This window comes from Danio rerio, chromosome 7 (genome assembly GCF_049306965.1).
Source record: "Danio rerio strain Tuebingen ecotype United States chromosome 7, GRCz12tu, whole genome shotgun sequence".
Lineage (NCBI taxonomy): Eukaryota > Metazoa > Chordata > Actinopteri > Cypriniformes > Danionidae > Danio > Danio rerio.
This window is the reverse complement of record NC_133182.1, coordinates 14,278,889-14,306,467: the sequence shown is the minus strand read 5'-3', so window position 1 is coordinate 14,306,467 and position 27,579 is coordinate 14,278,889. Positions and strand designations below refer to the sequence as shown.

The 27,579-nt window shown below is 35.0% G+C and overlaps 1 protein-coding gene and 1 long non-coding RNA gene across 6 annotated transcripts; one reads left to right on the top strand and one right to left on the bottom strand.

The window, feature by feature from the left end:
* Nucleotides 1–325: 325 nt before the first annotated feature.
* On the bottom strand, nucleotides 326–11,302 carry rhcga (Rh family, C glycoprotein a). Its single transcript, NM_001089577.1, is given in 11 exon segments — nucleotides 326–1,016; nucleotides 2,392–2,468; nucleotides 2,597–2,670; nucleotides 5,074–5,198; nucleotides 5,768–5,904; nucleotides 5,983–6,120; nucleotides 7,621–7,787; nucleotides 7,882–8,029; nucleotides 9,221–9,371; nucleotides 10,035–10,227; nucleotides 11,056–11,302. Coding segments are annotated over 11 exon segments (1,470 nt in total). The 5' UTR covers nucleotides 11,282–11,302; the 3' UTR covers nucleotides 326–982.
* LOC141375316 (uncharacterized) lies at nucleotides 2,436–27,205 on the top strand. Of its 5 annotated transcripts, none has more exons than XR_012383172.1 (5): nucleotides 2,971–3,040; nucleotides 3,435–3,504; nucleotides 9,807–9,848; nucleotides 11,802–11,856; nucleotides 25,092–27,205. It is a non-coding gene; the product is annotated as an uncharacterized lncRNA (long non-coding RNA). The 5 variants fall into 5 exon arrangements; XR_012383173.1 differs by having other exon boundaries at nucleotides 9,807–10,261; nucleotides 25,092–25,624; XR_012383175.1 differs by lacking the exons at nucleotides 2,971–3,040; nucleotides 3,435–3,504 and adding an exon at nucleotides 2,436–2,496.
* The last annotated feature ends 374 nt before the right edge of the window (nucleotides 27,206–27,579 follow it).

The window sequence follows — 27,579 nt, the reverse complement described above, 5'->3', positions numbered from 1 at the left end:
TTTCATTAGTTAATGTATGAACCAACATAAATGAAGTATTACTTGTAGAGAATTTTTTATCATAATTCAACATTTACTAATGCATTATTAAAATACAAATTCGTGTTTGTTAACATTGGTTAATGCAGTATGAGTTAACACAAACTAACAATGAATCACTTTTTAATTTTACTAACTTTAACTAACATGAACAAATAAATGTGATGCTCATTGTATGTTCATGTTACTTAATGCATTAACTAACAATAACTAATACAACCTTATTGTAAAGTGGTACCAGGAAGAATAAAAGCAACAATTAGTAAAAGTAAAAAACCGAAGCTTGTTTAGGTGTTTAAGTATTTAATATATCTCAACATAAAGTATTGGCTTCAATATGTTTTTTATAACATGGTTCAAACAAACAAAAGATCAAACATATTTTATAATAAAAAAAATGTGTTTAAAGACACATAAGACTCAAAAGTCATCATACAATCCTTCACATATTAAAATAACACATCACTGTACAATAAAATAACTACAGATAAATAATGAACACATTCATAATATTAAAAGTGTAATAATCTACAATCACACAGCATCAAACACAACAGAGAATAATGATAATAATAATTATTATTTCATTCTTTTCCAGAATGATTAAAACTTAACATAATTTAAGTCTAGAACTAGTAGGACAAGTGGATTATAAAATCTATAGAAGTTTTAGAAACCAGATATGCATAAACGTCTTGATTAATTAATTTGAGGACTCTCTATATGAAATTGAAGTAAGAGCTGCAGATCCTTAAAGACTCTACTGAGTCTCTTCTCTGTTTGGCAGGTCAGTACCGCACACAGGGTTTCCAGGGACTATATTGAGCGCAGACTTGGTCTGAACATTCATTCTGTCTCTTCAGTTCTTTTATTGTCTCAAACTGATGTTATTATGAGGCTCATTTTTCGTCATTAAGACATTGTGCTTTGATTCATTCTGGCATTATCTGTGCTCCACTGTGAAGTTTGACTCTGACCTAAATGGTGAAAAAATGAGGAAAATATTAAAGAACAACTCATTGCTTAATTTAAAAGTGTAAATAAATTTTAAATAACTGTAAATAAACATCAAAAAAGGTTGTAAGTTTGTAATAAAAGATGTAATTTGTCATTTATTTCTCTACTAAGATGCAACAAGTATTGATGATCATTATGTTTTTGTGTTGAAGAGCAAGCTAAGCCGTAAATCGAGCCGTAATGTGGTTTTGTACTGCCATCTCATGGTCATCTTCTATAATACAACAAACACTGGATGCTGTTTTGTGGCTTTTACATCACCAGTCAGACAAAACGTGCTATTTTTGTGTCAGCAAAAAAAACTGTATATACATAGAAAACATTAAAAACTAGTGTTTACTTTAATATTTATAAAATAACTTTTGTTAAACTCGGCGATATGGATATATTCCTGAATCAATTTACTTACAAAAAATACATAAGTGATTTAAATTGAGTATTTATTAAGTTAATTAAAACTTCTTGCTGACCCATGGTTTTGAAGGATGCAAGGTCACAAAGTAAAAACAATTATATGACATTTTTAAATGAAAATGAATGTGTATTTGGGGGCTGCACACTGAATTATTAATAGTCTTTTAGTCTTTCATGAAATGCTTATTGTACTATATATGCAAGATTTTTTTGTGGTATGAACTACTGTTACACTGAATCACTTTTTAGTGGTTTCTAATTCACTAAAAACGAATGATAGTCATTATTTTATGCTCAGAAAAATGTAAACAGGACACATTCTGTTTGTTTGAAGTGTTCTATGTTTGGGGTCAGTGTTCTACGTTTACATTTCTATGTTTCTGTTTGTGCAGATGAGTCTTTTATATTGTTATACGTTGTACTTTTTTCTGCAGCCACTAAATATTGAAAGTCTTAATATTTGTTTATTTTTTAACTTTTATTTTCTATTGAATTTATATTTCTCCAAGAATCTTATAATTATTATGTTTGCTATTTGTTGTAATTATTCTAAGGTCACAAGTGGTTGTGAAAGCATTTCACTGCATGTCATACTATGTATGACTTTATTTGTGACAAATACATTTTGAAATTGATTTGATTGTAATGGATACACTATTTGTAATTTTAAAATTATTTTTAATTATTACAATTATTAATATATTACATATTATACATATTATTATTGTTGTTGTTGTTGTTGTTGTATTATTATATTATATTTTAATATTAGCCTATACTTTTTTTAATTAATTGAAAATGTATTAAATACAAGAAAGGTATAACTGCTCAAACGCAATTATATTTTGATAAATAGTCCATTCTACACTTAAAACTTTGAATATTTAACACGTTAAAGAGAATTAAGTAGTAAATACTTACATCATGTCTGGGTTTTTTCCGACCATGTGACTGCTGTACTCTAGAACGGGAGGAATACTCTCTTCATCTTCAGGTACCTGCAGAAGACCATCAAGAACAAACACGGTGAGAAATGTTGTCTGTTGTCTTATTAATGTTTGAGAGTGACTATGTTGTCATTTGATTACTACAGTGCCATCTAGTGGCAAAACATACGGAAACTCACCTCCCAATAAACCTCGTCGTCAAAGCAATTCTCATCAGACGGATCTCCCCATATCGGAAGTCTCAGGATACAACCTACAGCAAACACACACATATATTTTAACTTCACTAAACTAGGATTTATTTAATTAATTAGGATGTAACTTCAGATTCTTACATCCTAACCAAGGTGCGAATTACAAGGGGGTTTGGTAGGATTGACCCCTGTAATTAATGCTTAATTTCCCATGATGGACGTCAAAACAAGATGTATGTGGGGGGCCAGGTCTTTAATTGTGAGAAATAGTTTTATCTAATAATAATAATAATTAAAATAACAGATAATATAAAAATACATTTGACCACCCCTATAAAGGCTCGTACCATTGTGAAATCATAATCAGGGTATGTGAGGGAGGGGAAACATTCAGCAGTCTGAAAGCGGCAGATCTAGAACACCGACATCGTAAGTGTTCACAAGACACTTTTCTAATAAAATTGGTGTTTGTGTTTACATATAGCCAAAAAAGTAAAGTCAAATTAGACACATGATTTTTATAGTTTGACCTAAAGTTACATCTGAATAACCATTCAGTTGTTTAAAGTCTCTAAAAACGTAAATTCGTTTTATCAATTGTTTAGTTACATAAATATGATTCACTGAAGCATGTATTACAAGAACTAACATTACCGAAAAAGCTCATTAATGTACAGTATATTCTCACCCTGATCTCAACGTGAATCAATTTTTGTGCAAAAAACAGAGTGGCTAACTGGAATAACGTTATTTCTATAGTAACCAACTGTAAACAAGTCAAGTGCGTTATAACCTTACCACTCTTTCTTAACTAACGTTACAGAACAAGATTCAAGCCAAGAAATCAGTCTATCTGCACCACATGGCAGAAATATTTGCACTCCAACGAAAGGGTAAGGTTTATAATAAACATTAAACCTTCAACATCAATAAATGTAGGCCTATGCTGAGTGACTGACCTTAGGTGATTGTTTTTTTTAGTAGTTTATGCTGTTGTTCAGCTGCGACGTCGCAGAAATAGAAACCGTTTCTAAACTAGACATTTCATGTGTCATGTAATGGATGGTCAAGACACAAAAACTCCTTTAACATGTAAAAGATGGGAATGTGGTTTGCATGTATTTATTAACCTACATGGTGTTATGCCTATAGTGTACGCTGTAACAAAAGCAAATGCGTTTTCAATTCCCATTATCCGCATCAACCCTTTTTCCAGACGTACAAAATCACCTTAAAGCAAGCGTAAAACTTTTTTTGTTGTTAAAAAAGCGATTTTAAATCGAAATTTGGCATTTCCATCACTTATTTCTCATGCGATAGTTTAAAATGTGCATTAATACAGTGTAATGGAATCCCAGATAATGATGATACTATCTTAATTGTTGTTTTAACAGTGTATGAGTTGACACTTTTCATTATGTCACTCACTTTACAAAGAAAACTAACAAAGACATGAATTTGGTATGTGTAATGAATCTAATTATTAGTGTAATAACATACTGTAGACCTTTTCAACATGGTGATGTCATTAGCCCATGAAAATTTCCTGCTTGTTGTCAAACTATTTCATAACTGTAACAAAAGGCAGTACAATGATAAATGTATGTTAAAACACCTGTCATATAGGATTATTAATCAATATTTGGACTTTTTTAGATTCTCTGAGGCTATGGTGATTAAAACAGTAAAACAGGAAATACGTCAGGACCATTGTTTTTGTTTACATCCCTCAAAATGGCCTATAATTAAAATGATGGGTTTTTATTTTTAGGATATGATATAGTGAACTAATATCCCACGTTTCATGCATCATTCGCAAATGTGATGCTGATTTTGTACTATAACAAAGTATATAACTGTACTATATACTATAACAAAGTATAGATGATTTTGAGGGATTTAAACAAAAACAATGGCCCCAACGTATTTCCTTTTTTACATTTTTTATTTCTATAGCTTCCGAGAATCCAAAAAGAGCTACATGTTGATAAATAATGTTATGATAGCTGTTTTAACATTAAGTTTGTTATGACTGAATTGCCTCTGGTTACAGTTATGAAATAGTTTGATAACAAGCAGGAAATGTTCATGGGCCAATCATATGACCACATTGAAATGGTTTATAATATTATGAGTTACAATCTAACCACAAAATTGGCCAAATTTAGTCTTTCATTATTAAAAATAGTTTTAAAATAAACTAATACAAATCAGAGCAGAATATTTTTGCATATTAAAAAAACTCTGTGGCATTTTATTACTGAACAACTCATTTTTGAATGACGCGATGCAGTGATTTTTTCATAAAAACAGACACTAAACAACAGACCTAAATCAACCATGGTACCAGCACAAAAATGCACTCAGGAAATTTAGTTGTAAAAATCCCCTGTTTATAAAATCGCATGACAGACCAACACAAGAATGCACCCATGAAAATAACTTTTTTTTTGGATGCTCACCAACAATAATTCCACCAACGATTCCAAAAGCGAGAGCGACAGCGATTCCAGCAGCCTGGTATCCTCCCTGTGTAGCAGGAGACCTGTTAGCGTAATCCCCTGTAAAACCAAACAAGTTCACCAGCCTGTGGAAAGACAAAGATTTGCATTAGCAACATTTACAAACCTTTATTACTCCAAAAGGAAAATAAGCTTTAATAGCAAATATTATGTTTATATTTTAGTATTTCATAATATATTAACTAAATATATAAATCAATAAATATCTGAAAATAAAAAGTCACTTTTTTAATTGTTAATATTTTAATTTGTCTTTATATGTGACTTTTTATTTTTAGTTGTTTTACTCTAAACTTTTATAATATACAATTTTGGAAAATCTAATTAATTAACTAAACAAATGTTTTTGTTTCGTTAATTAATTCAATGCAATTATTTATTTATTTGTATAATGTTTTTATTTTGTTTCTCCAAAAACAATTTATAGTTTATAAATGTATTTTAGTTGATTAATTAAATTAAGCCATTTATTACTATTATTATTAAACTATTCATTAATTACTTAAGTTACATTTAAAACCCAGTTTAAAAACCCTATATATTAATAAATGCGACTTGACTTTCACAAATTAAACACTTTGTGTGAACTCAAACTCAAACTTAAGTGTCACACTAATACAGTTGTCAGACTCACCCCTCCTGCCCATAAACAGTCGGGCTGGCAGCAGCAGCTGTTATTGCACCCACGATTCCTCCGATGAGACCGGGCATCGCATGCAGATTGTGGACGCCACACGTGTCTTGAATCTTCAGGTACTTTTCCATAAAGGGCTGCATGGAAAAACCCACAGAAATGAATGTATTTATCTTCACAAATGCTTATCTTGTGCTGATGGATCATTCACTCACAGTGATCACCACGTAGCCGAATGTGGAGATTATCCCGCAGCAGAAGCCCACGATCAGAGAGCCATAAGGGGAGATCATGAATTCGGCTGCGGTTCCCATCGCCACTCCTCCAGCCAGAGTTGCATTCTGGATGTGCACCTAAATGCACAAAACACATGCAACATTATTATGATTTTATCTCAATATGTATATAATATCACTGAGAGGTTCACTGAGGTTTAATTAAAAGTGTTCACATTATAACCCTGCACAGGCCTGAAATCTAAGCCTTAGCCCGGCCCTGGCCAGAGATGCACAGGCTGTCGCCCTGCCCTTGTCCAACAGCTTATCAAAAAATTTGGCCTGAGTCTGACCCAAAGCCCAGCTTATACACCTAAAGCCAAAAATAAATCAGATTTGTATTAAATAGATGGTTTATGTTTGTTCTTTTTTTTTATCCAAATAATTTAGAAAAATCTTTTAAGGCTTTTTTTTTTTAAAGGTAAGTTTTATTTAGTGACATTGATATCCAAGCGGTATGTGGTCCACAGTGAGTTTACTCAACAAGTTGTGCATTGTGCATAACCAGTTGGCTCATCATTTTAAGTTGTCACTATTTGAAAAGTTGACCAGAAGTTTGCCTTTCCTCTTGCATTATTCACAGCTTTAAGTTTGCCATTGGCAATTTTTCTCTTTATGTTCTTCATTGTATGTGGCTGGAAATCTCCATACCCAAGGCATCACTGGCGATTCCAGACTGCACGCATTAGATTTCATAAAACTAAAAAAAAAAAAAAGTTAAAAAAAAGGGTCCGAAGCCCAATATGCGTGCTACCTACAGTATGACGTGAAAATGGGCCCCCTAGCCAAAAAAAGTCGGGTCGACGGGGTTGAGCTGAAATGCAGGGCTCTAGTTTACATTTTCTGTTTTTATTTAAAATTTTGTTCACTCTTTGTGGTGTGATTATGTTATATTTTAGTGTTTTTTCAAATTTAATGTTTGCTAATTACCTGCATTTATTCAAGAATCTATCATTTTTAAACAGTTAAATTTCAAGTTAAAGTGTTACAACCAAAAACTTAATGTAAACACAAAAAACTAATGTAATTACAAATAAATATTAATAAATGTAATAAGTATTAATAATGTAGTATTAACAGTGTTGGGTAAAGCTCATTTTAAAAGTAATATATTACAATCTTAAGTTTATTTAAAAAAGGTAACTAAATGTGTTAAAATAACTTTACCCAGCACTAACTATTAGTATTATTATTTTTTCTCATTTTAATATTTTAAGATAAACAACAAAATTGTATATATCATCCAGTTTATTCCAGTTTAAGTCGTTTTAAAACTATGAGTTAAACCAAAAGAAAATAAGAAATGATTCCTGGGTAAAAATTAAATAAAAATAAAGTAAATTTATTAATAATACATAATTTAAAAAATAATTAGTTACAGTAACCACCAATGCATTATTAGCACTGAGTTTTTATTTTATTATTATTATTATTATTATTATTTTTACAAAATTTTAGCTTTCATTTTTAAATTTTAGTATTACTCTTTAACTGAAAACCAACAGTTTTAGCAAGTCTGGAGCTTATCTATATTACATATAATTAATCACGTTTTTAAAAATTTTTGCAGTGACTTACCATGTCCACCTTCCCCTTCTTGGCCGACATGCTTGATATGGCGAATGTGGTCAGGACCGAAGCGGCCAGAGAGAGATATGTGTTTATGGCCGCTCTGTGTTGTCCATCTCCATGATTTGAAATGGCAGAGTTAAAACTGGGCCAGAACATCCAGAGGAAGAGAGTCCCTGAAGGAGAAAACATATTTAGCTAAATGAGCAGCTCATAAAAGATTTGATCACATGTTTGCATGTAATATATAAGGTCCCTTTCATAGCATACCAATCATAGCAAAGACATCGGAGTGGTAGACAGAGCCGTTCAGATGCTTGGCTTGGTCCAGTTTGGGTCGATAAAGAATCCATGATATTGTGAGGCCGTAATATGCCCCAAAAGTATGGATAACCATGGATCCGCCAGCATCCCGAACCTGACGAAGACAAAAACAATTAATTGATTGATTTTAGACAGAAATATGAATTTGGGAATAGTGACATAACATTTTATACGGATGTTTGGAATACTTGTTTCAGATGGATAAATCATTACATTTCAACCAGATAAAACTAACCAAACTGAAACTAATAACAGGCTCATATATTTCACGCCATGGTTCTCGACTTTTTGGCATCATCATGCGACTGAATAATAAGTATATAATTGTAGGCTGCATACAGACATTTTTGTTTCTGTCAGCTTTGAGTTTAATTAAATAGTTATTAATTAGATTCTGATTGATTTGGTCAATCAAAACACTCTTAAGTATGGTATGTTAGGAGTAAAATACCTCCAGCAGGCTGTTATTGAGGAATATGCGTGACGGGCTTATCGACAGCCCGTTTGTTTCTGCGAAAACAACCTCCTGGATGTACTTTATACCACTTATTATGCCGCTATGTCCCACAAAATGTAAAAATTAGACACAAAACATTGTTCTGACCTGTAATAGTTTATTAATTCTTTTATTAAACACAAAGCTGACAGAAACGAAAACAGCTCATTGGAGTATACACTAAACTATGCATTATTTAGTCACAAGATGGCGCCAAACAGTCAAAAACACAAAGCTGACAGAAACGAAACTGGCTGAATAAAGCATATTCTAACCTAGGTATTATTCATTCTCAAGATAGCACCAAACTGTTAAAAACTGCAGTGTATGCGACAAACAAGCAGATGCATATGCGTGAACATATTTATTGGCGATCAAGGTGATTCAAAGTTCCCGGATGAGCCTGCATTAAATAACGGTTGTTATCTTGGAATAACAAACTTTGGAATTTCACAACTGACCAATCAGAATTGAATATTTCAGACAACAGTGTAATATTGCCAATTAACAAAACAAAACAAAACAAAAAAAAAAATAATAATAAAAATAATAATAATAACCATTAATGAGTATACTCGTATTCATATGCTTATCTTTTATGCTGCTGAACTGTTATTTATTTATTTACTTATTGTTACTTCGTTAACATATACCCAAACCAAAACATTTAACTAAAATGGATAATATAATGTAAAATGTAATTAAATGAAACGCTATTAATAAATAAATTGAGCTGTACATACACTGCAACAGTGTACAGATTAAAGTAAAACTAATGCTGCTACTCACATGAAGAAGATTAAGAATGATGTATTCCTCGACCGCATAGAGAGTGATGCCAAACAATGTCATAACCATCAGCTGCACAGGACTGACTTTTCCCAGCAGAGCTCCGTAAGCAATGAGACATCCGGCCACACAGAAGTCAGCATTGATTAAACTGATAAAAACAAAACAGGAAACTGTTTTAATTTCTCTACAAATACTTTCACTTCAGGTGAATGAGGTAAAAAGGTTATTGCCATATACTTCCCTATACTTGATTGATTACGTTAAGAAGTAAAAACAATCTGTCTAAAATGCTGTTTAAATATGCAAATAAGGCATTGTTTAATTAAACATGCTTATTTGCACGCATTTCTTCTTTCTTTATTTAAATTACTGTATATTGATATTTTTAAATATGTTTTCAACCTATTTTATTGTTCATGGAAAGCTGTGAAATGCATGTACAGAAAATGTGTATTTTATTTATTATTTATTTAAATTATGTATCTAAATTTTAACAATTTACTTTCCATCTTTTTATTGTTCTTTTGATTGATGGTGTTTTAATGTATCAGAATAAGTTTGTAATTTCCCCCCTTTGTTTTAGGTACTCAACCCTGTTCCTGGAGATACCTTCCTGCAGAGGAAGGTAAGTAGGACTAAAGTAGGTTCTAAAGAACTAAGTAGGATCTAAAGAAGCACTTGGTGGTGCATTTGATTAAGACTGCAGCTAATCTCTGCAGAAAGGTATCTTTAGGAACAGAGTTGGGCTCGCCTGCCCTACACCTTCAAATAATAATGAAAAAAACCTAGGGATGTGAAATGGATATCATACCTCTCAACTCCAATCTTGATGGTGCCGTCGACCGGGTCCAGAGAGTGAAACCAGCCCTGCATGAGGAGAGCCCACTGCAGACCAAACGCAGCCACCAGAAAGTTGAAGCCCACTGCGCCAAAGCTATAGCGCTTCAGGAAGGTCATGAGAAAACCGAAACCCACAAAGATCATTACATGAACGTCCTGAAAACCTGCAGAGCAAGTAGAAGAGGAAATGATGAACATGTATGTAACAGAACCAACAGCTTGCCCAAAAATGGTTCAAGTTCACCCTCAAGTGGTTACAAACCATTATGAGTTTTGGTTTATATTCACAAAAGAAGGTATTTAGGGGATTTCTGGAACCCTGCATCCATTGACATTTATTGTAGGAAATGAAAATGGAAGCCAATGGCTACAGGTTTACAATATTCTACAAAATATCTTCTTTTGTTTTCAGGTTAAACTCATACTGTAGGTTTGGAACCAGTGAAGATTGAGTAAATGTAAATGTTGAGTAAAGTCACGTTAACAATTATTACAATGTTTATTTTTAAGGAAACGTTTTATTTATTTATTTATACATTATTATTATTATTTTAAAGATTTAAAAGCATATTTCACCTAAAACTAAACATTTGCTCACTATTTGCCCTCCTTCAAGAGGTGCCAAAAGTTTCTTTATTTTGTTGAAAAGAAAAGAAGATATTTTAAAGAAAGCTGAAAATCTGTAACCATAGACTTTCATATGTAGGAAGAACAAATACTATGGAAGTCAATGGTTACAGGTTTCCAGATTTTTTCAAAATATCCTTTTTTGTGTCCAACAGAAGAAAAGAAAGTCAAACAAGTTTGGAACAAGCAACGGGTAAAGAAATAATGATAGAATTTTCAATTTTGGCTAAACTATCCCTTTAAGATTGACATATATTACTTTTAAAAGTACCTTTATCCAACGCTGGTAAATGATGACAACATTATCTCACATTTATGGAACTATCCCTTATGTTAATTCAAACTTTAATAGCATAAATACTTACTGGGATATCTAAAATAGAAGTCATTCTCGATGTCGCTGGTGATGTTCTCATGTTTTTTGTGCTCAGCCCAGTGCGCATCTGACTCGATATCGTAACGCACAAACAGTCCGAATAAGATGATCATGGCTATCTGCCAGATAAAGCAGACGATGGGCAGACTAACCCGCACATTAGGGTTTTTAGGTCCGCACCAGAAGCCTCGGCAGCACTCAATGAAGTTCCCCATGCTGTGAAGTGTGAAGTTCAGAGATGAGATGATCTGCTGGATGTTGTAATTTGTGTGTGGACTGTAGCTGTATTTATAGTTGGAGATGTGGAGGTGTGTCTGTGCTCACCTGGTACACATGTACCTACTGGAAGTGAAATCAGGGTGACTCTCACATGACAAGATCAATATCTCAGTTTGCTGTCTGATGTTTTTTTTTCTTTACTTTTTTTTTGAGAAGAGGTCACACTAGTCTTACAAGACGTAATTATAATTGCATTTGAACTAAAGACTATGCAGGACTGCTTTGACAGGTGAAAGTCGTCTTTAGGTTTGTTTTTCTCTTTTTTTTTTGTATTGTATATTTGAACGGATTTTGATTTCTTTGCTAATTCAAATCTTTAAAATCATTGTTAATGATTAAGAATGGGGAACTGTCAGTGTACACATTGTACTAAGTGTTTTTTTAACTTACCTTACCTTTAGTTTTTGTCATTTAGCATAATGAAAATGTAATTATTAGATTTCCTTCATTCTACAGGGGACAAACGGCGCTATTCTGGAGGCATCCGCAGTGATTTCCTGATCATCTGACTGTAAGTAATACCTTGTAGAAAATTCAGTGTACTTTCATTTGAAATCATGCCTCATTTGCAAATGAACTATTAAAAAAATACATTTATTCACCGATTAGAGATCATTACACATGTGTACTATTATTCCAAAATCCATAGATAGATCTATCTATCTATCTATCTATCTATCTATCTATCTATCTATCTATCTATCTATCTATCTATCTATCTATCTATCTATCTTTGTGTGTGTTTGTGTGTGTGTGTGTGTGTATACATACATTATATATACTATTTAAATAAAACATATATAATTTTGTTCCACACAAAATTGCCATTAAAAGGGTGAAATTATCATTTTTAAATGTAAACTTATTTTAAAACTATAAAACTTTTTTTTATCCTAAAACATTAAACTGATGGTAATTTAACTACTTTAACAAACAGAATCTGCAGACATTTTTCACTATTTATGTGCAGAATTTTGTAAAACATCTGCAGATTTATGCAGAATAATTTTGAGACTATAAAAACTAAATACATAATAATAATAACAAATAATATATTTTTTACAATGCAAATCCAATTACAATCACTTATCTGATAAACAAAATCAGTCCAATATATCTACTAAAAGACAGAAAACATTACTACATACATACAAACCATATTTAACCTACATAAAACACTTACATATTATTACTGAAATTAATATAGAAATGGAATATATATATATTATGTACAAGCCTATATATAACTCATATTTTTTTTCGATTTATTGTAAGTTTATTAATTTAAAGTTAAATTAGCGTCAGTTTATCTTTTTATCTCTTCAGGATCAAAGTGCACATATATACTGCTATAATTGCTATATATAATGTATAGCATATATAATATATATAGCAATTATAACCATATAAATGTACAATTTATTTGATCCTAAAGAGATAAACAGGTGAGCATGACTAGTACAATAGTTATTATCAAGCTTCTTTCTGCAGGCATTCCACTCATAAGTCATAAGATACGTTGAAACAGTCAATATCTGAGTGATTGGCATTGTTCTGCATTGAGTACATACCAGATGTTATCGGTGTGTTCTGAAGTATCTGTACAGCAGTTACATAACCATATCACTCAAATCAGCTCTATTCGTTATGCAAAACGTTGAAGCTATACATAAAAAAAAATCCTTAGTAAACATATTATTCACAATGTTAACGTGTTGTATTTCTTGGTGCGTCAGTGATCAAAGAAACTGCAATATTTCATGTTAAACATCCGCTTTTGTTTTTTGCACTATTTACAGGATAGTTCGTTTTCTCTTTTATTTTTTGGATACTGCAATAGTTGTATTTTTGCGATTTGTCCATCTCTTTATCTTGTCATTTTTGCATTAAAAAATTAGCTTTTTACTTAAAGCACATTTTGATTTTGGGAAATACTTTTTGCAATTTGCTATTCTCATGTCATTACACATCAAAATGTTATAGATTATAATAAAAAAACACTAAAATTATATATTTTTTATACTTAAAATATTGTAATAATTGCTGTACTTGTGCAACTGGGGATACTATAACCTAACAAAACTGTTTAATTAATCTAAACGGCTAGCAGGGTGCTAGCATTTATGGCAAATAACTTTACACACCAGAACACACCACACGACCCTGAGGGTCTCTGATGTCAGCAATTTAACAGAATAAGCAGGTATTATTCAGAACATCACAACAGCCCTTACAGGATCATATGTTCTTCATTTACACACCACCCTTGATGGTGGTGATGGCCAATATTTTATAAAACAAGGAAAGATTTAGTTTAAACCACAGAAACCAATCAAACATAAACACACATAACTTTAAAAACAAAGCATACCAACTATTTAGCTAGTATAATAATAAGTCCTTACATTTATATAGGGTTTTTCTGGACACTTAAACCGCTTTACACATTATTTGGCGGTGATCTCCTCATCCATCACTAGCGTGCAGCATTAACCTGGACGATGATGGTAGCCATATTGCACCAGACCGTACACCAGCTCATTGATGGAGAGGAGGCAGAGTGATGAAGCTGATTATGATATGGGGATGGTTTGGAAGCCATGATGGACAGAGGCCAGTGGGCAAATTTGGCCAGGATGCTGGGTTTATTAACCCCTACTCTTTTTCGGAGGTCATCCTGGGATTTTTAACAACCACAGAGAGTCAGGAGCTTGGTTTAACATCTCATCTGAAAGACGATGCTCACTGAGCAGTATAGAGTCCCCTTCACTATACTGGGGCATCAGGACTCACTCTCACTAACACCACTTTTCACAGCAACCTAGCTTTCCCATTTGTTCTAATTGCAGACTAAAGAGTGGGGGCATGTGTTGTAGTCGACGATCCGGAGGTGTAGATTGTACCAAAAAGCAGAGGATCATTGAAATTATTGTGAAATTTTCCGGGAGAGTTTTCCGGGAGAATTAACAGAACGGGGTATGGGTCTGAAATACGGGAGACTCCGGGGAAAAATGGGAGTGTTAGCAGGTATGGCTTAGCTTTAGTGAGAGTTGCAAAGAGCTAGCTGCCAGCAACACATATAATCAACTCTAAGCCCTTTACCATAATGCACCTGGCTATCAGCGTTGTGGACCAGGTCATTACATTATATATTAAAAATAATGTTTATTGTTCTGAAAACAAACTTTATTTCAGATTAGATTTGACTTGAATTGACTTTATTATTAAACCATATGGACCTGATTAAAATGACAATATTTCAGTTTATTTATACAATAGGGTCTCATTACGTTTACATTAGCATGAAACAGCAATGAATATTGTAGGATATTCTTGCAGCATTTATTAACCTTTTTTAATGCTTTTATTAGTAGAACGACCCATTTAGTAGAACTAATCATGCACAGTGCATTAATAAAATTAATTTTACACTACATGCTGTTGAAGTATTGCTCATTGTTAAGTCATTGACTAGTGTTGTTAACTAATAAAAACAAAATAGAACTTAACACTGTTGGAAATACTGTATGTAAAAATTTTAGTCTTTAAAATTCATGTGTAATCGTTTTTCTGGAATGCAAAATGTTTAATATAACAAACCACTAAATTATCAAATAATTAAGTAATCAAATAAGTGAGAATAAATCAAACCGGTCTCATATCTTAAAGCCCGCCTCATGTCTAGACAATAAAAGGGGTGTGTGCATTGCTTTATGCTTGGCTAGAGAGCATGTGTCTATTGCAGCACTTCTGGAGGTGTGTTTCACAAAAAAAAAACAAAAAAAAAAGCAGGTTGAGAGAGCATGTGACTGTAAGCGTGGCCCTCAGATCCCTATCAGAGCTGCATTCTTAGGATAACTGGAATCACATGACCATGCCTGACCTTAGCAATCTAGCACATTCCATCATTGGAGACAAAAGAAAAATCACATGATCCACTGTCAATCTGACACAAGTCAAGCCTTTAATAACGTACTGCTGATTCGGCATTTGATTGGCTTCATTTTAATATCACAGCAGTTTAATTGATGTATATACAAAAAAGTTCAATAAAGGTTTAATGGCTGGAACTACTAATATGGCTGTTACAGAAATTGTTCATTTACCCCTTAAAAAGTGCACTATTTGAGGCAGTAGCAATTTCTAGAGGACAATCTGAAGTGCACTCAATCAATCTCACAATGCACCGCTACAAGTGCACACTCAATGGCTAGAAAAGTACTAGAGCTGCGTCCCAAATCGCATACTTATGCACTATTCTACGCCATTTTGTAGTATAAATAGTGTAAGTAGTGCGTTCACACTGAAAACTCTAAAAATAATAAGTGCACTTTAATTATCCGGATGATGCACTCATTCAGCCGCTAAAATGAAGTGTGTAATGATGGACACTTCACGCACTCAACGACCGCAGGTTTGCTTACGTAGCGGAAGAAGCGGAGCTATCGGGCACACATGTTGAATAACTTTATTTATTTTGGATGGTGAAAGCAAAATTCTCCTACGAGAGTGATTATAGCGCCTCCCGATGGTGAATGCGGTTATGCTCACGGCAGGTATTATTTGATAATTCGGTCATTTATTTCACTGATTTGGCAACCGTCAAACGTCATCAGGGAAACGGTTTGAATTGCCGCTTAGTAAAAAAATCTTAGTGTGCTATTTGGGACGCCACTACATACATGTACTATCCTGTTGAGTGTGTAAGTGCATAAGTACATAGTGCATGAGTGCATAGTGTGCCATTTGGGACGCAGCTTGTCACTCTAGTATCAGTGACATTCTCAATAGGTTTCTGAAGAGCGCAAATGAAGCTACAAGTGGGTGTGGCCAACCATCATCATTTTCTTTGCGTGTCATCGCACTGACCGGGGGTAACCAAAAATGGGCAAAGAAGAGGAGCTACAGATGCCTGCTAGGATTTTGCTTAGATGAGATTTTCTTTGGGAGAAACGCTTAATATATCAGTACCTGCGACTCGTTTGTGTTCTGATCACATGTGCTTGGCTGTATACCATATTAATAAAGGATTTTGTAGGTCTTTTAAAGACACTGCTGTAACACACTGAGCCACTAAGCATTGTTCTTTCTACAGGAGGAAAATGCAAATTACTTCCTCATACTTTAAATCAGCTGAGGTGACGTGATGGCGACCAGACACATAGCTGTCACTCAAGTGGCCTGCACTTAATTGTGCAGACCTAATATAATTGAAACGAATGAGTTATAAAAGAGAGAGTGGGATGTTGCCACTTGGAAAATACCCATAATGCACTGTGTGCTCCAAATTAATTTGCGCAAGATTGCATCCACAGCACAATCTTATCGGTGGAAGTTTCTAAACCAGCTATTATTTCTATAAAGTCATGTTTGTTTACATGACAGAAATCAAAATGCTGTGTTTCAATACTAACAGACCGCTTGCTAAGTGTTAAATACTGTATGCATCACCAAATTGAAAATCATTGTTTTTCTTCACTCTTTAAAGTGGACTATTAGATACAGCATATACAGATACAGCATATACACTCAGATACAGCTATATATATATATATATATATATATATATATATATATATATATATATATATATATATATATATATATATATTAAGGGTGTCACGATCCTCCAAATTCTCGATTCGATTACATTTTCGATTCTAAAGGCACGATTCGATTCAATTTTCGATTATGAATAATTAATTAATTAATGACCAATTAATTATTTGTAGCCTACCGTTTAAACTACCTGACCTGCATGGTCTTTGTTTTACCCATAAACAAATCATACAGTAAATGAATAAATGCAAGATACACACATAATTACCACCTGTCAATCACTTTTTCTACGGGACTCGTGAATAGGCAGTGATCTGTGTCGTTATAATGGCGTCGGTAAAAAAGAGGCACAACCAACAGGAACCAGCCAACAGTATCTGAGGTGTTCGCTAAAATGACTAAGTACAAGTGAGTGAAAGATTGAAGCAGTCCTCTGACTGCCTGGACCTGCTGTCTGGAGCGCCTGTGTCTGTGTGGTCACTTGATGTGCATTTTCAGAGGTAGAGAGGAAGGAGGGCTGCTAAGAAATGCTACACGCCACTGTGTATGTCAAATCGTTGTCATTCTAAAATGCCATTTAAAAACAAAGACAGTGTAAACAGGGCCTGAGTGTGTATTTTTTGCGAGCGGATTTGCAACGGGGGCGGGCGGAGGATCGCGATGCCGGTGTTGTTTATTGGATGAACCGTACGTAATACGTACATAGCAGAGCTTGCAGAACAGTGTTTTTTTTTGTCGACAACACGAACGTTGTCAACATAACTCACTGGAAATCCAAAATGCTTACACACCGGCGACTTCATTGAAAGAGGAGAGGGTTTAAGTTCTGTCGACAGGTCTCCTGCAGTTTAACAAGCACTTCAACAAGCCTGTTTTTTCCTGCTTGGCAAGCCAAGCTGATGTGACATGGGGGTGTGGCAGCATCGACGATTCTATTTTTTGATTCGATAATTGAAATTGAGCATAAATTTCGATCGATTTAGATTAAAAATCAAAATCCTGACACCCCTAATATATATATATATATATATATATATATATATATATATATATATATATATATATATATATTAAGGGTGTAATGATACGCGTATTCGCATTGAACCGTTCTGTACGAGACTTTCGGTTCGGTACGCATTACAAACCGAACGATTCGATTGAGACTAAAAGAGATTAAGTACGAAATACAATGTTTTCGGTGCAGCAACCCTCAACATGGCATCCCAAATGACGTGGCAGGCAACATGCTGCCTCCCTCGCTGTCCTATTGAACAGTACAACATCGCTTTTGGACTCAAAATATCACTTTATTAAAGCATGCACTCATTAGCAATCTTGCTGCCTTCTGTGTCAGCATGCTCGTGCTGGCTCTGCCCACGTTACCCCAGCAACCCTGGACCCCGACACAAAACAGACAATCTCAATAACCTGTTCACATATCACCACACCCGCCCACCTCCATACACTACTCCAGTCAGGCACGCGCTACACTAGCTCGCCAAATGGCTAGTAACGTTAATGTAATCCCAGACATCCCAAGTCTCCTAGAAGTTTCGGCAGTCTCTGGCAAATGCATAGAGACTCCTGGATGCCTGCAAACGAATGATAATGTTCCAGAAATCTTAAATCAGAGAAATCCTTCGGCTTTTTTCTTTTTTTGCTGAATCGAAAATATACCGAACCGTGACACCACTGTGTCGCATCAAACCGAAACAAGCCGTTACACCTATATATATATTATTATAGGTGTAACGGCTCGGTTCGATTTGATATATATGTATATATACTGTACACACACACACACAACATAGTGGTTCTGTGTGTAATGTACTGTAAGACTGTGCCGAATTGAATTTCTGTTTCAGCATATTTATATCCAAAGCTTCTATTGAGATTTTAGAATTCATTTTGATATCTGTCATCATATTTTAGGAAGTCATCATAACCCTAAGAAAACAAATTATAACATACTGTAGCCTATAATTTTGTACGAATTACTAGACTACCCTGAAGGTGTGTAAACCTCACTGTTCTTGCAAGCTGGAGACCAAAGATTTTCAAAGCAAAAAGCAAAGAAAAGAAAGGTTGTTTTTACTATCGGTGAGTTGTTTTTGTTAGCGGAAAGTTGACTATACAGACCAAGTAGCATAATATAATAAGAAAATATTAAATTGCAACATCAAGCAGCGTAACGAGCAGTTGTTAACGTCAAAAAATGAATGGAAGTGAATGTGACCGGAAGTCGCGAGACAAAAAGATTCAAATGGCAGCCACCGCTCGACAGCTGAGAATAAGGTGAATACAGCATTTATAAATCATAATTGAACATTTACTAATGCATTATTAACATCTAAGTCCATGCTTATTAACATTAGTTAATGCACCATCAGTTAACATGAACTAACAATGAACTTTTACTAACGTTAACTAACATGAACAAATACAGCAGTAAATGTATTGTTCACTGTTTGTTCATGTTAGTAAATGCATTATTAACATTAGCTAATGAACCTTATTATAAAGTGTGACAAATTTTTTTAATTTTTCCAAGTGCTGTTTAATGGAGAAAAGTATTTTTCAACACATTTTAGTAATAATTATCGTAATTCCTTACATTTATTTAGCACTTTTCTCGATACTCAAGGCGCTTTACGCATTTTTTGGAGGAAAATCTCCATATCCACCTCCAGTGTGCAGCATGCACCTGCATGACGTGACGGCAGCCATTTTGCGCCAGACCACACACCAGCTGATAGGTGGAGAGGAGACAGAGGCTGTATCTGAAATCGCATACTTCTATACTATATAGTACGCTTAAATCCATATGCAAGCAGAGTAGTTTGTTCGAATTTACAGAATTCCAAAATCAGTATGCGAGAAGTACCTGGATGACCTACTACTTCCGGTGAGATTCTTGAGTGCGCATTGTACTGATCCCATGATGGACCACGAGAGAATTCATGAATGGGAGTGAAGTGACGCAAGTCACATGGGTAGGTCACATGATCATGACAAAATGGCGCATGTAATACGTTTTCCAGTTCCATTCATACTACTCACATTCATACTGTATAGAACGTACTTTTCTAACGGTCGAATATTCCATTTATATTCAAATGCAGTATCTACTGAGTAGGAGGACAGGATGGACAGAGGCCAGTGGGCAAATATTTTCGTAGGACCTCCTGGGATTTTTAAGGACCACAGAGAGTCAGGACCTCGGTTTAACGTCTCATCCGAAAGACGGCACTCACTGAGCAGTATATAGTCCCATAAATATACTGGGGCGTTAGGACCCACACAAATTGTAGGTTGAGCGCCCCCTGTTGGTCCCACTAACACCACTTCTGGCAGCAGCCTGGCTTTCCCATGTGGTCTCCCATCGAGATACTGACCAGGCGCAGCGATGCTTAGCTTAAGTGAGTGACCATGATTATTAGTATATATTCTAAACCATAAATAAACAAAAATGCTTTTGTACTGTCCACGATGACAGTAAATACTATTTTACTATTTATTTTGCAAGATACTATTCAGCTTAAAGTGCAATCTAAAGGCTTAATACAAGCAAAGAAAAAAAAGACTTTCTCCAGACAAAAAAAACCCTCAAATATGAAATACATAATAAATACAGTGAAAATGTTCTTGCCTTGTTGAACATCAAAAGAATAAAGATTTCATTGAGAGATAATAAGTGTGCCTTTGTATATATTTATACAGCAAAGTGTAATGATATTGCTTTGTAGCTCAAGAGAAGTTTAGATAAAAAATGAATCACTTAAGGTCACTGTAGTTCATATCACAACCGCATGTAACCCAGATATGAAAGTAAAAGCATCTCCCAAAACCATCATATGCTACAGCAATTGAGAAATCAAGGCATTATAATTCATCTCAGTGACAAGTGGCATCAGGCGCATTCGCCAGAGAAGCACACCCTCAGACTGGGAAGAGAGGCTTGGAGGAAATAGGCATGGCTGGATTACAATCGCATCTCGAAGATCTCTACTTGTCAGCTGGCTAAACGGTTTGGAGAATTCTAGCTTTCACAATGTGTTTCTCTGTAGGCGAGTCAGGTATGTGCAGCCATGAAGGTGAATCGTTGATGAAGCGCAAGAATTTCAGCAAGTCATTTATCTCACTCTAAACGAGCACTACTAGTCAGAAAGACCAGGAGACTCTGATTGTCATGCTGATAGTAACTGCAGCAGTTTATGTAATATGCCGCGTGCCTGAGCATGTGATGCCACTCACTGCCAAATAATAATAAAAAAAAACATATTAATACAAAATGCATAAGTACAATGTAGACAAAAAAGCCACAGTTCCACACAATTCATTCGTGTCGTCCCGACACAAATCGATCAAGTCACTGTAAGAAATTTCAGCGGAATGAACAAAGGAATATATATATATATATAATAAAAAAAAAATTGTTACATCACAATGGTAAGTTTTTAAATGGTCACTCAGTTGTATTTAAAGAAAAGTTTTGCTGAATATAAAGTATATGTATACAAGTATGTTTAGCTTTTGCGACCAAATTTAAAATATGTGTCTATACAGCTTTTATAAGGCTTTCTATAAGGCTTTTTTTTTGGGTGGGGTCAATGAAAATCGAGCCAATCAGGCCAGTAGAAAGAAAATCCTTACCGTTGAACTCTGCACAGTATAAAGAAGCAAAACTCTTAGCCCATTGGTAAGTCAGCAATATTGAATAGTTTTCTTTAAAAAAATTTTAACATGCACTGTAAAAAAATCCAACTTACACTCTCAGAAATAAAAGTACGAGAGCTGTTACTGGGGTGGTACCTTTTTAAAAGTACACATTTGTACTTGAGGGGTCCATATTGGTACCTCAGAAGTATAAATTAGTACCTACAAATTTTAAGTAGAACTGTTTTGTACTTTTTATGTACCCTTGAGGTATTAAAATGGACCTTTTAGGTACAAATTTGTCCCTTTTGAAAAGGTACCACACAAGTGACAGATCGTGTACCTTTATTTCTGAGAGTGTATAAATTGTTAATTAAGTTTAAAATTGTAAGTTTGGTGGACATATTTTTGAGCTCAGAGCTGAATTTACCTATAAAAACTATTTAACTGCATGTTTGCTCAATGAAAGAACAAATTTTGACTTCTTTATTTGAGCATTTACTACTGTGAAAAAAAAGTTGAGTTAACATAAATTTTTAAAGCAATTGGCTGCAAAGAAATTTTGAGTTTATTAAGCTTCAGTGTTGAAGTGTTGCCAAATTATTTTATAAAGTATACATGACTTAAAACAGCCTTTTCAGTCGACTTAAAAAAATTTGGCACAACTTCAACCACTAAAGCTTAATAAACTCAAAATTTCTTTGCAGCAGATGCTTTAAATTTAAGTCAACTCAACTATTTATTTTTTACAGTGCACTAGCTTAGTTTCCAAATATTAAAAACCTATTTATAACCATCATCAAGTTGAAAAGCATTTCTCATGAATAGTAAGTTTAAAACAACATCATTTATTTACAATCTTTAGTTAATAAATTACAAATCATTTACTGTCTCTTAAATCAATTGAATGCATCACTATTGATAAAATAAACACATTTACAGCCACAGCCATGTCACCCTGCAGCCCAAGACCGGTTACTCACTGAAGCTAAGCAGGGCTGAGCCTGGTCAGTACCTGGATAGGAGACCACTAGGGCACACTAGGTTACTATTGGAAGTGGTTTCAGTGGGCGCCGTCTTTCGGATGAGACGTTAAACCGAGGTCCTGACTCTCTGTGGTCATTAAAAATCCCAAAGAGAAAGAGCAGGGGTGTAACCCTGGTGTCCTGGCCAAAGTCCCTCTATCGGCCCATACGATCATGGCCACCCAATCATCCCTTTCCACCGAATTGGCTCTATCACTGTCTCTCCACTCCACCAATAGCTGGTGTGTGATGAGCGCACTTGCGCCGTTGTCCTGTGGCAACCGTCGCATCATCCAAGTGGATGCTGCACACTGGTGGTGGTGTGGAGAGACCCCCCTCATGATTGTAAAGCGCTTTGGGTGTATGGCCATACACAATAAATGCGCTATATAAATACACATTACATTACATTAAACTTTTATTTAAAAAGATTTTACTCTAAACATTTCAATAGTCGTGTGACAACTTCCCCCAAAAATATTAAGCTGCTCAACTGTTTTCTGCCTCAATGATAATGAGTTCTTGAACATTAAATCAGCATATCAGATTGACGCAGTAGATGCTTGCTGATCTACAATGGGATGTTAGGTATGGGGAAAAAAGGATGCACCATAAAAATTTCTAGTGGGAAAATGTCCGTACAGTATGTAAACAAGTGCTCAGCCCAACCCCCAAAAAAAAAAAAAAAGTGAAGTGAAGCGAAGCAAAGTAATAAAAACATATTAAATAAATGAAAATATAAAACAAAAGCCTACGCACAAATGAGTATATACCAAAGTCTGCTTTTGCTAACCGTAGGATGCTTGCTGACTTGGTAAACAAGTAACTCCTTTTTAATAAACCGCGCTACGGCCCCTACCCCGAGAGCCATTAAAAGGTTAGTTCTCTCAAGAATAAAAACTCTGTTATTAATTACTCACCATCATGTCAATCCAAACCCCTGAGACCTTTGTTCATCTTATCATCTTAGAATTCATCTCATCCCCTCATCTTACAATTCAAATGAAGATATTTTAGATGAAATGCTGGAGCTCTCTCATCCTCCATAGACAGCAATAATGCCAAGATGTTCAAAAACAAAAACAAAAACTCAACTCAGTCATTTAATGTGACTTCAGTGGTTCAACTGTATCAATGTTTTGTCTTTCTCATCAGGGTGCATGTTAGTCATATTAAATGCACACCAGAACCTGTCTGATGTGGCTTAAAATAGGACATAAGCTAGCAAAGTTGCTTTTACTGGGGGTTTTTTGCATGCAAAAGTGTTTTTGGAGCTTTGTACGATTGCAGTTACAGCACCACTGAAGTCACAATAAATGTTTTTGGTTCCTTTTCTGAACATCTTGAGACCATTGCTGTCTATAGAGGATGACGGACTCTCGCATTACCTCTAAAATATCTTCATTTGAGCTCTGAGGACATTCTGTCTTTGTGACATAGCATGTGTTGAAGGTTAAAGCACTTTTCCTCCATTACAACACTATTTCTACGTGCTGTTTCACACACCCACTCGGTACAGGACAGTCTTTGTTTAAAATAAACCTGTGGTAAACAATACTATGCATTATACATCTACATGTTGATAACTTAAAGATCCAATGTAATACCTAGAGAATTCTAAGGTATACTAGTGTTCTAGTGGAGTGGTTCTCAAAGTGGGGGTCGGGACCCCCCGAGGGGTCGCGGGGCAATGAAGGGGGGTCGCCTGGTGATTTCCAAAAATCTATTTATTTTTATTAAACCATAAGAATTAACATATTTTATCCATAACTATACTGAAAATAAAAATAGTCGTTTATAGTTACTATATACTATATAGTTACTATAGTAGCTTATAGTTACAAGTTCTATTGGATTGCGACCCCTGGGGTAATTACATTATATTAAAGGCAGCAATAGCGTCAGATGCCTTTTGATTTTATAAAATCAGGTTATACTTTCTGGCACATTTAAAGCACTGACACAAATTTAATTGGTGTGTCTGCGTCATTGCATGCAAGGTTTCTGTTTTTATAACCACCTCAGAGGATATGGGGGGTCGCGAGTCACTGGCATTGTTATTTTGGGGAAAATTTGAAAAGTTTGGGAACCCCTGTTCTAGTGTGTACCTTAAAGATATCAATATGGACCTTTTAGGTTCAAATGTTTACGTTTTTGAAAAAGAACTGCCCCAGTGACAGCCTTTCTGAGAGTGTACACTGCTAAAGCTACTCATTTGCTAATTTTCACACAATCTGTGTACTTAAAGGCTCTTGCATTGCAAGCTGTGCTTTGTGATAAGTTTATGAACTGCTTACACAACAAAGGTGCTTTCTGCACTTTCAGCACAAATTGATTGTGTGGAAGTTAACATTTTAGAATTTCTCAAAAATACATTGCATGATCGATTTTAATGTCAGAAATATTTGGAAACATGACTTAAAGATCATGTTCCATGAAGACATTTTGTAAATGCACTCTAAATATAGCAAAACTCACTCATTCATTCATTTTCTTTTCTGTTTAGTCCCTTTATTAATCTGGTGTCGCCACAGCGGAATGAACCGCCAACTTATCCAGCATATGTTTTACACAGCAGATGCCCTTTCAGCTGCAACGCATCTCTGGGAAACATCCATACACACTCATACACTACCGATAATTTAGCTTACCCAATTCACCTGTACCGCATGTCTTTGGACTGTTGGGGAAACCGAAGCACCCGGAGGAAACCCACGCGAATGCAGGGGGAACATGCAAACTCCACAGAGATACGCCAACTGAGCCAGCCAAGGCTCCAACCAGCGACCTTCTTGCTGTGAGGAGACAGCAATGCCTACTGCGCCACTCTGTCGCATATCAAAACTCAATTTTGATTAATAATATGCATTCCTTAGAACTTTAATGTAAAGGCAATTTTCTCAAAATGTACATTTAGTTTTCAACTCTGTAGATTCCATATTTTCAAACATTTGTATCTCGACCAAATATTATCCTATCAAACCATTTACAACAATGGAGATTCTAAACCTCAATTGAATAAAATTGACCCTCATGACTAAAAACCAGTACTAAACCTTCTTCTAAACGAGAAATGCTTTTTTACTAGAGGACAATCGCAGGGCTTAGATGGATAAAGACATGGCCCTGTTAACTCCAACTAATTTGTGAATCTGAACTAGTATGCACAGTTAACAGCATGTGAAATACTGTAAAAACAGCAAGCTACGTAAAGGTGTTATTTGCCACAGATATCTCAAAAACACTGAGAGAATTCGCCACTGGCTTTTCCACCCAATGCTTTAAAACCTGTTGTGTGCGTGAGTTGCTAAAAATGTCTGAACTTCCCCAAGGCTGAACATTCTGTCAAGATGATCAAGCACGTGCAATATCTTAACAAAACCGGCAACTTCTGCATGAAAAAACTGGGCCTATTTTATGAATAAAATGTTAAGGTGCATGAGCGCAAACCCTGCGGGCTGCAGGCATTTCAGAGAGTATCTGGTGTGATGCGTTGCTGCGTCAAAAGACACTCAACATGTCACACAGGCATGCTGTTCAACACATGGGGACCATCAGTGTCATGATCTCAGAACACGGGTGACGTCTGTACCGCTCCATAAATACAAGTTCAAGGTCAAGTTTTTTGCAGAGCAGTTTTGAAATGCAAAAAAAAGAGGGAAAGCTAAATTCATGAAAATAGTTTTTTATATTTTCCAAGATGGATTACCCTGAGAAGCGAAATGATTTCAGACGAGATCTGAGAATTGCATTGAAATTGGGTTGCTGATCTGGCAGAAATTATGCACTTTTTTCCCCAAGAAAAAAAACAGACTTTCCTTGAATAAAAAAAAATGTAATGACAAAAAGTCAAGACAACAAATGTGTTTATGTTGCTTTAACTTATTTTAACAAAGTTCTAAACACAAACTTTAACTTAATGTCTTTAGTCAGTTTGATTGATGTAATGTCAGGAATCTTTCCAGACCGTCAGATTCATTCACTGCACCTGCACAGCCCCAATCATCAGATTCTAATCACCTTCACCTGTTGCTCATCACACGCTCACGCTACATAAAGCCGCAGTCACACTAGAGTTTGTGCGTGCGAAATTCTGTCATACGGTGCTGCCAAAAGATTGAACAAGATGATTAGATATTAAAAAAGGCAAGCAATTGCTCCATATTTTACATTTCTGTCCAGAGAGGTTCCTTGATTGGTCTCACGCCAGGCCCGGATTGGCTAATCGGGAGAACCGGGAGAATTCCCGGTGGGCCGATTCGTTTTTTGGCCACGAGGGCCGGTGTCCCTAGCTGCTTGCATTCTCAGCAGTTGCACTTTTTTCATTTATTTATTTATTTGACCATAGCCTCACTCTTTTTATTCATTATTTTGCCGCAGCTCCGCTCTTTTTATTTTTTTTCTCGCAGCCCCGTAAACAAAATGCAGCCTGCAAATTATTAATGATGTAACTATCATCATTCGACTCTAAACAGCGGCACCTTAGTGAATGTAAGAATTCGAATAATTAATATTGATTAATAATACACCTGCTCAATGAAAATCAGATGATTCACTACATTAATAAATCTGACATAACTTGATCAGAAATCTAAAAAGGAGAGAAAAAGATTAAGCCATCAATAAAAGTCTTGCAGGTCATAGTGCCATTTTCCAACCACATATTATCACCAGCGCCTCTGTGGTCCAGTGGTCAGCACGTTAAAATATGACACGGCCGACCCGTGTTCGAACCTCATCTGAAAAATTGTTATTATTTTTTTTTCATTTTTATTGTTAAGACATATAATACTGTTAGGGTTGTTGGAAATTTGAAGTTCTAAAGCAGCTGTTTTCTTGAAAAATTATGTGAAAGTGTCCTTAGAAACTGAATTGGAAATGACCTTATTTTAATAGTCAGTCGTGAACTGAGATGGGCCGGTCCAAGGCTTGAAACTCCAGGGCTGAAAAGGAGTCCCACTCCGGCCCTGTCTCACGCAGTCAAGTAATGCGAT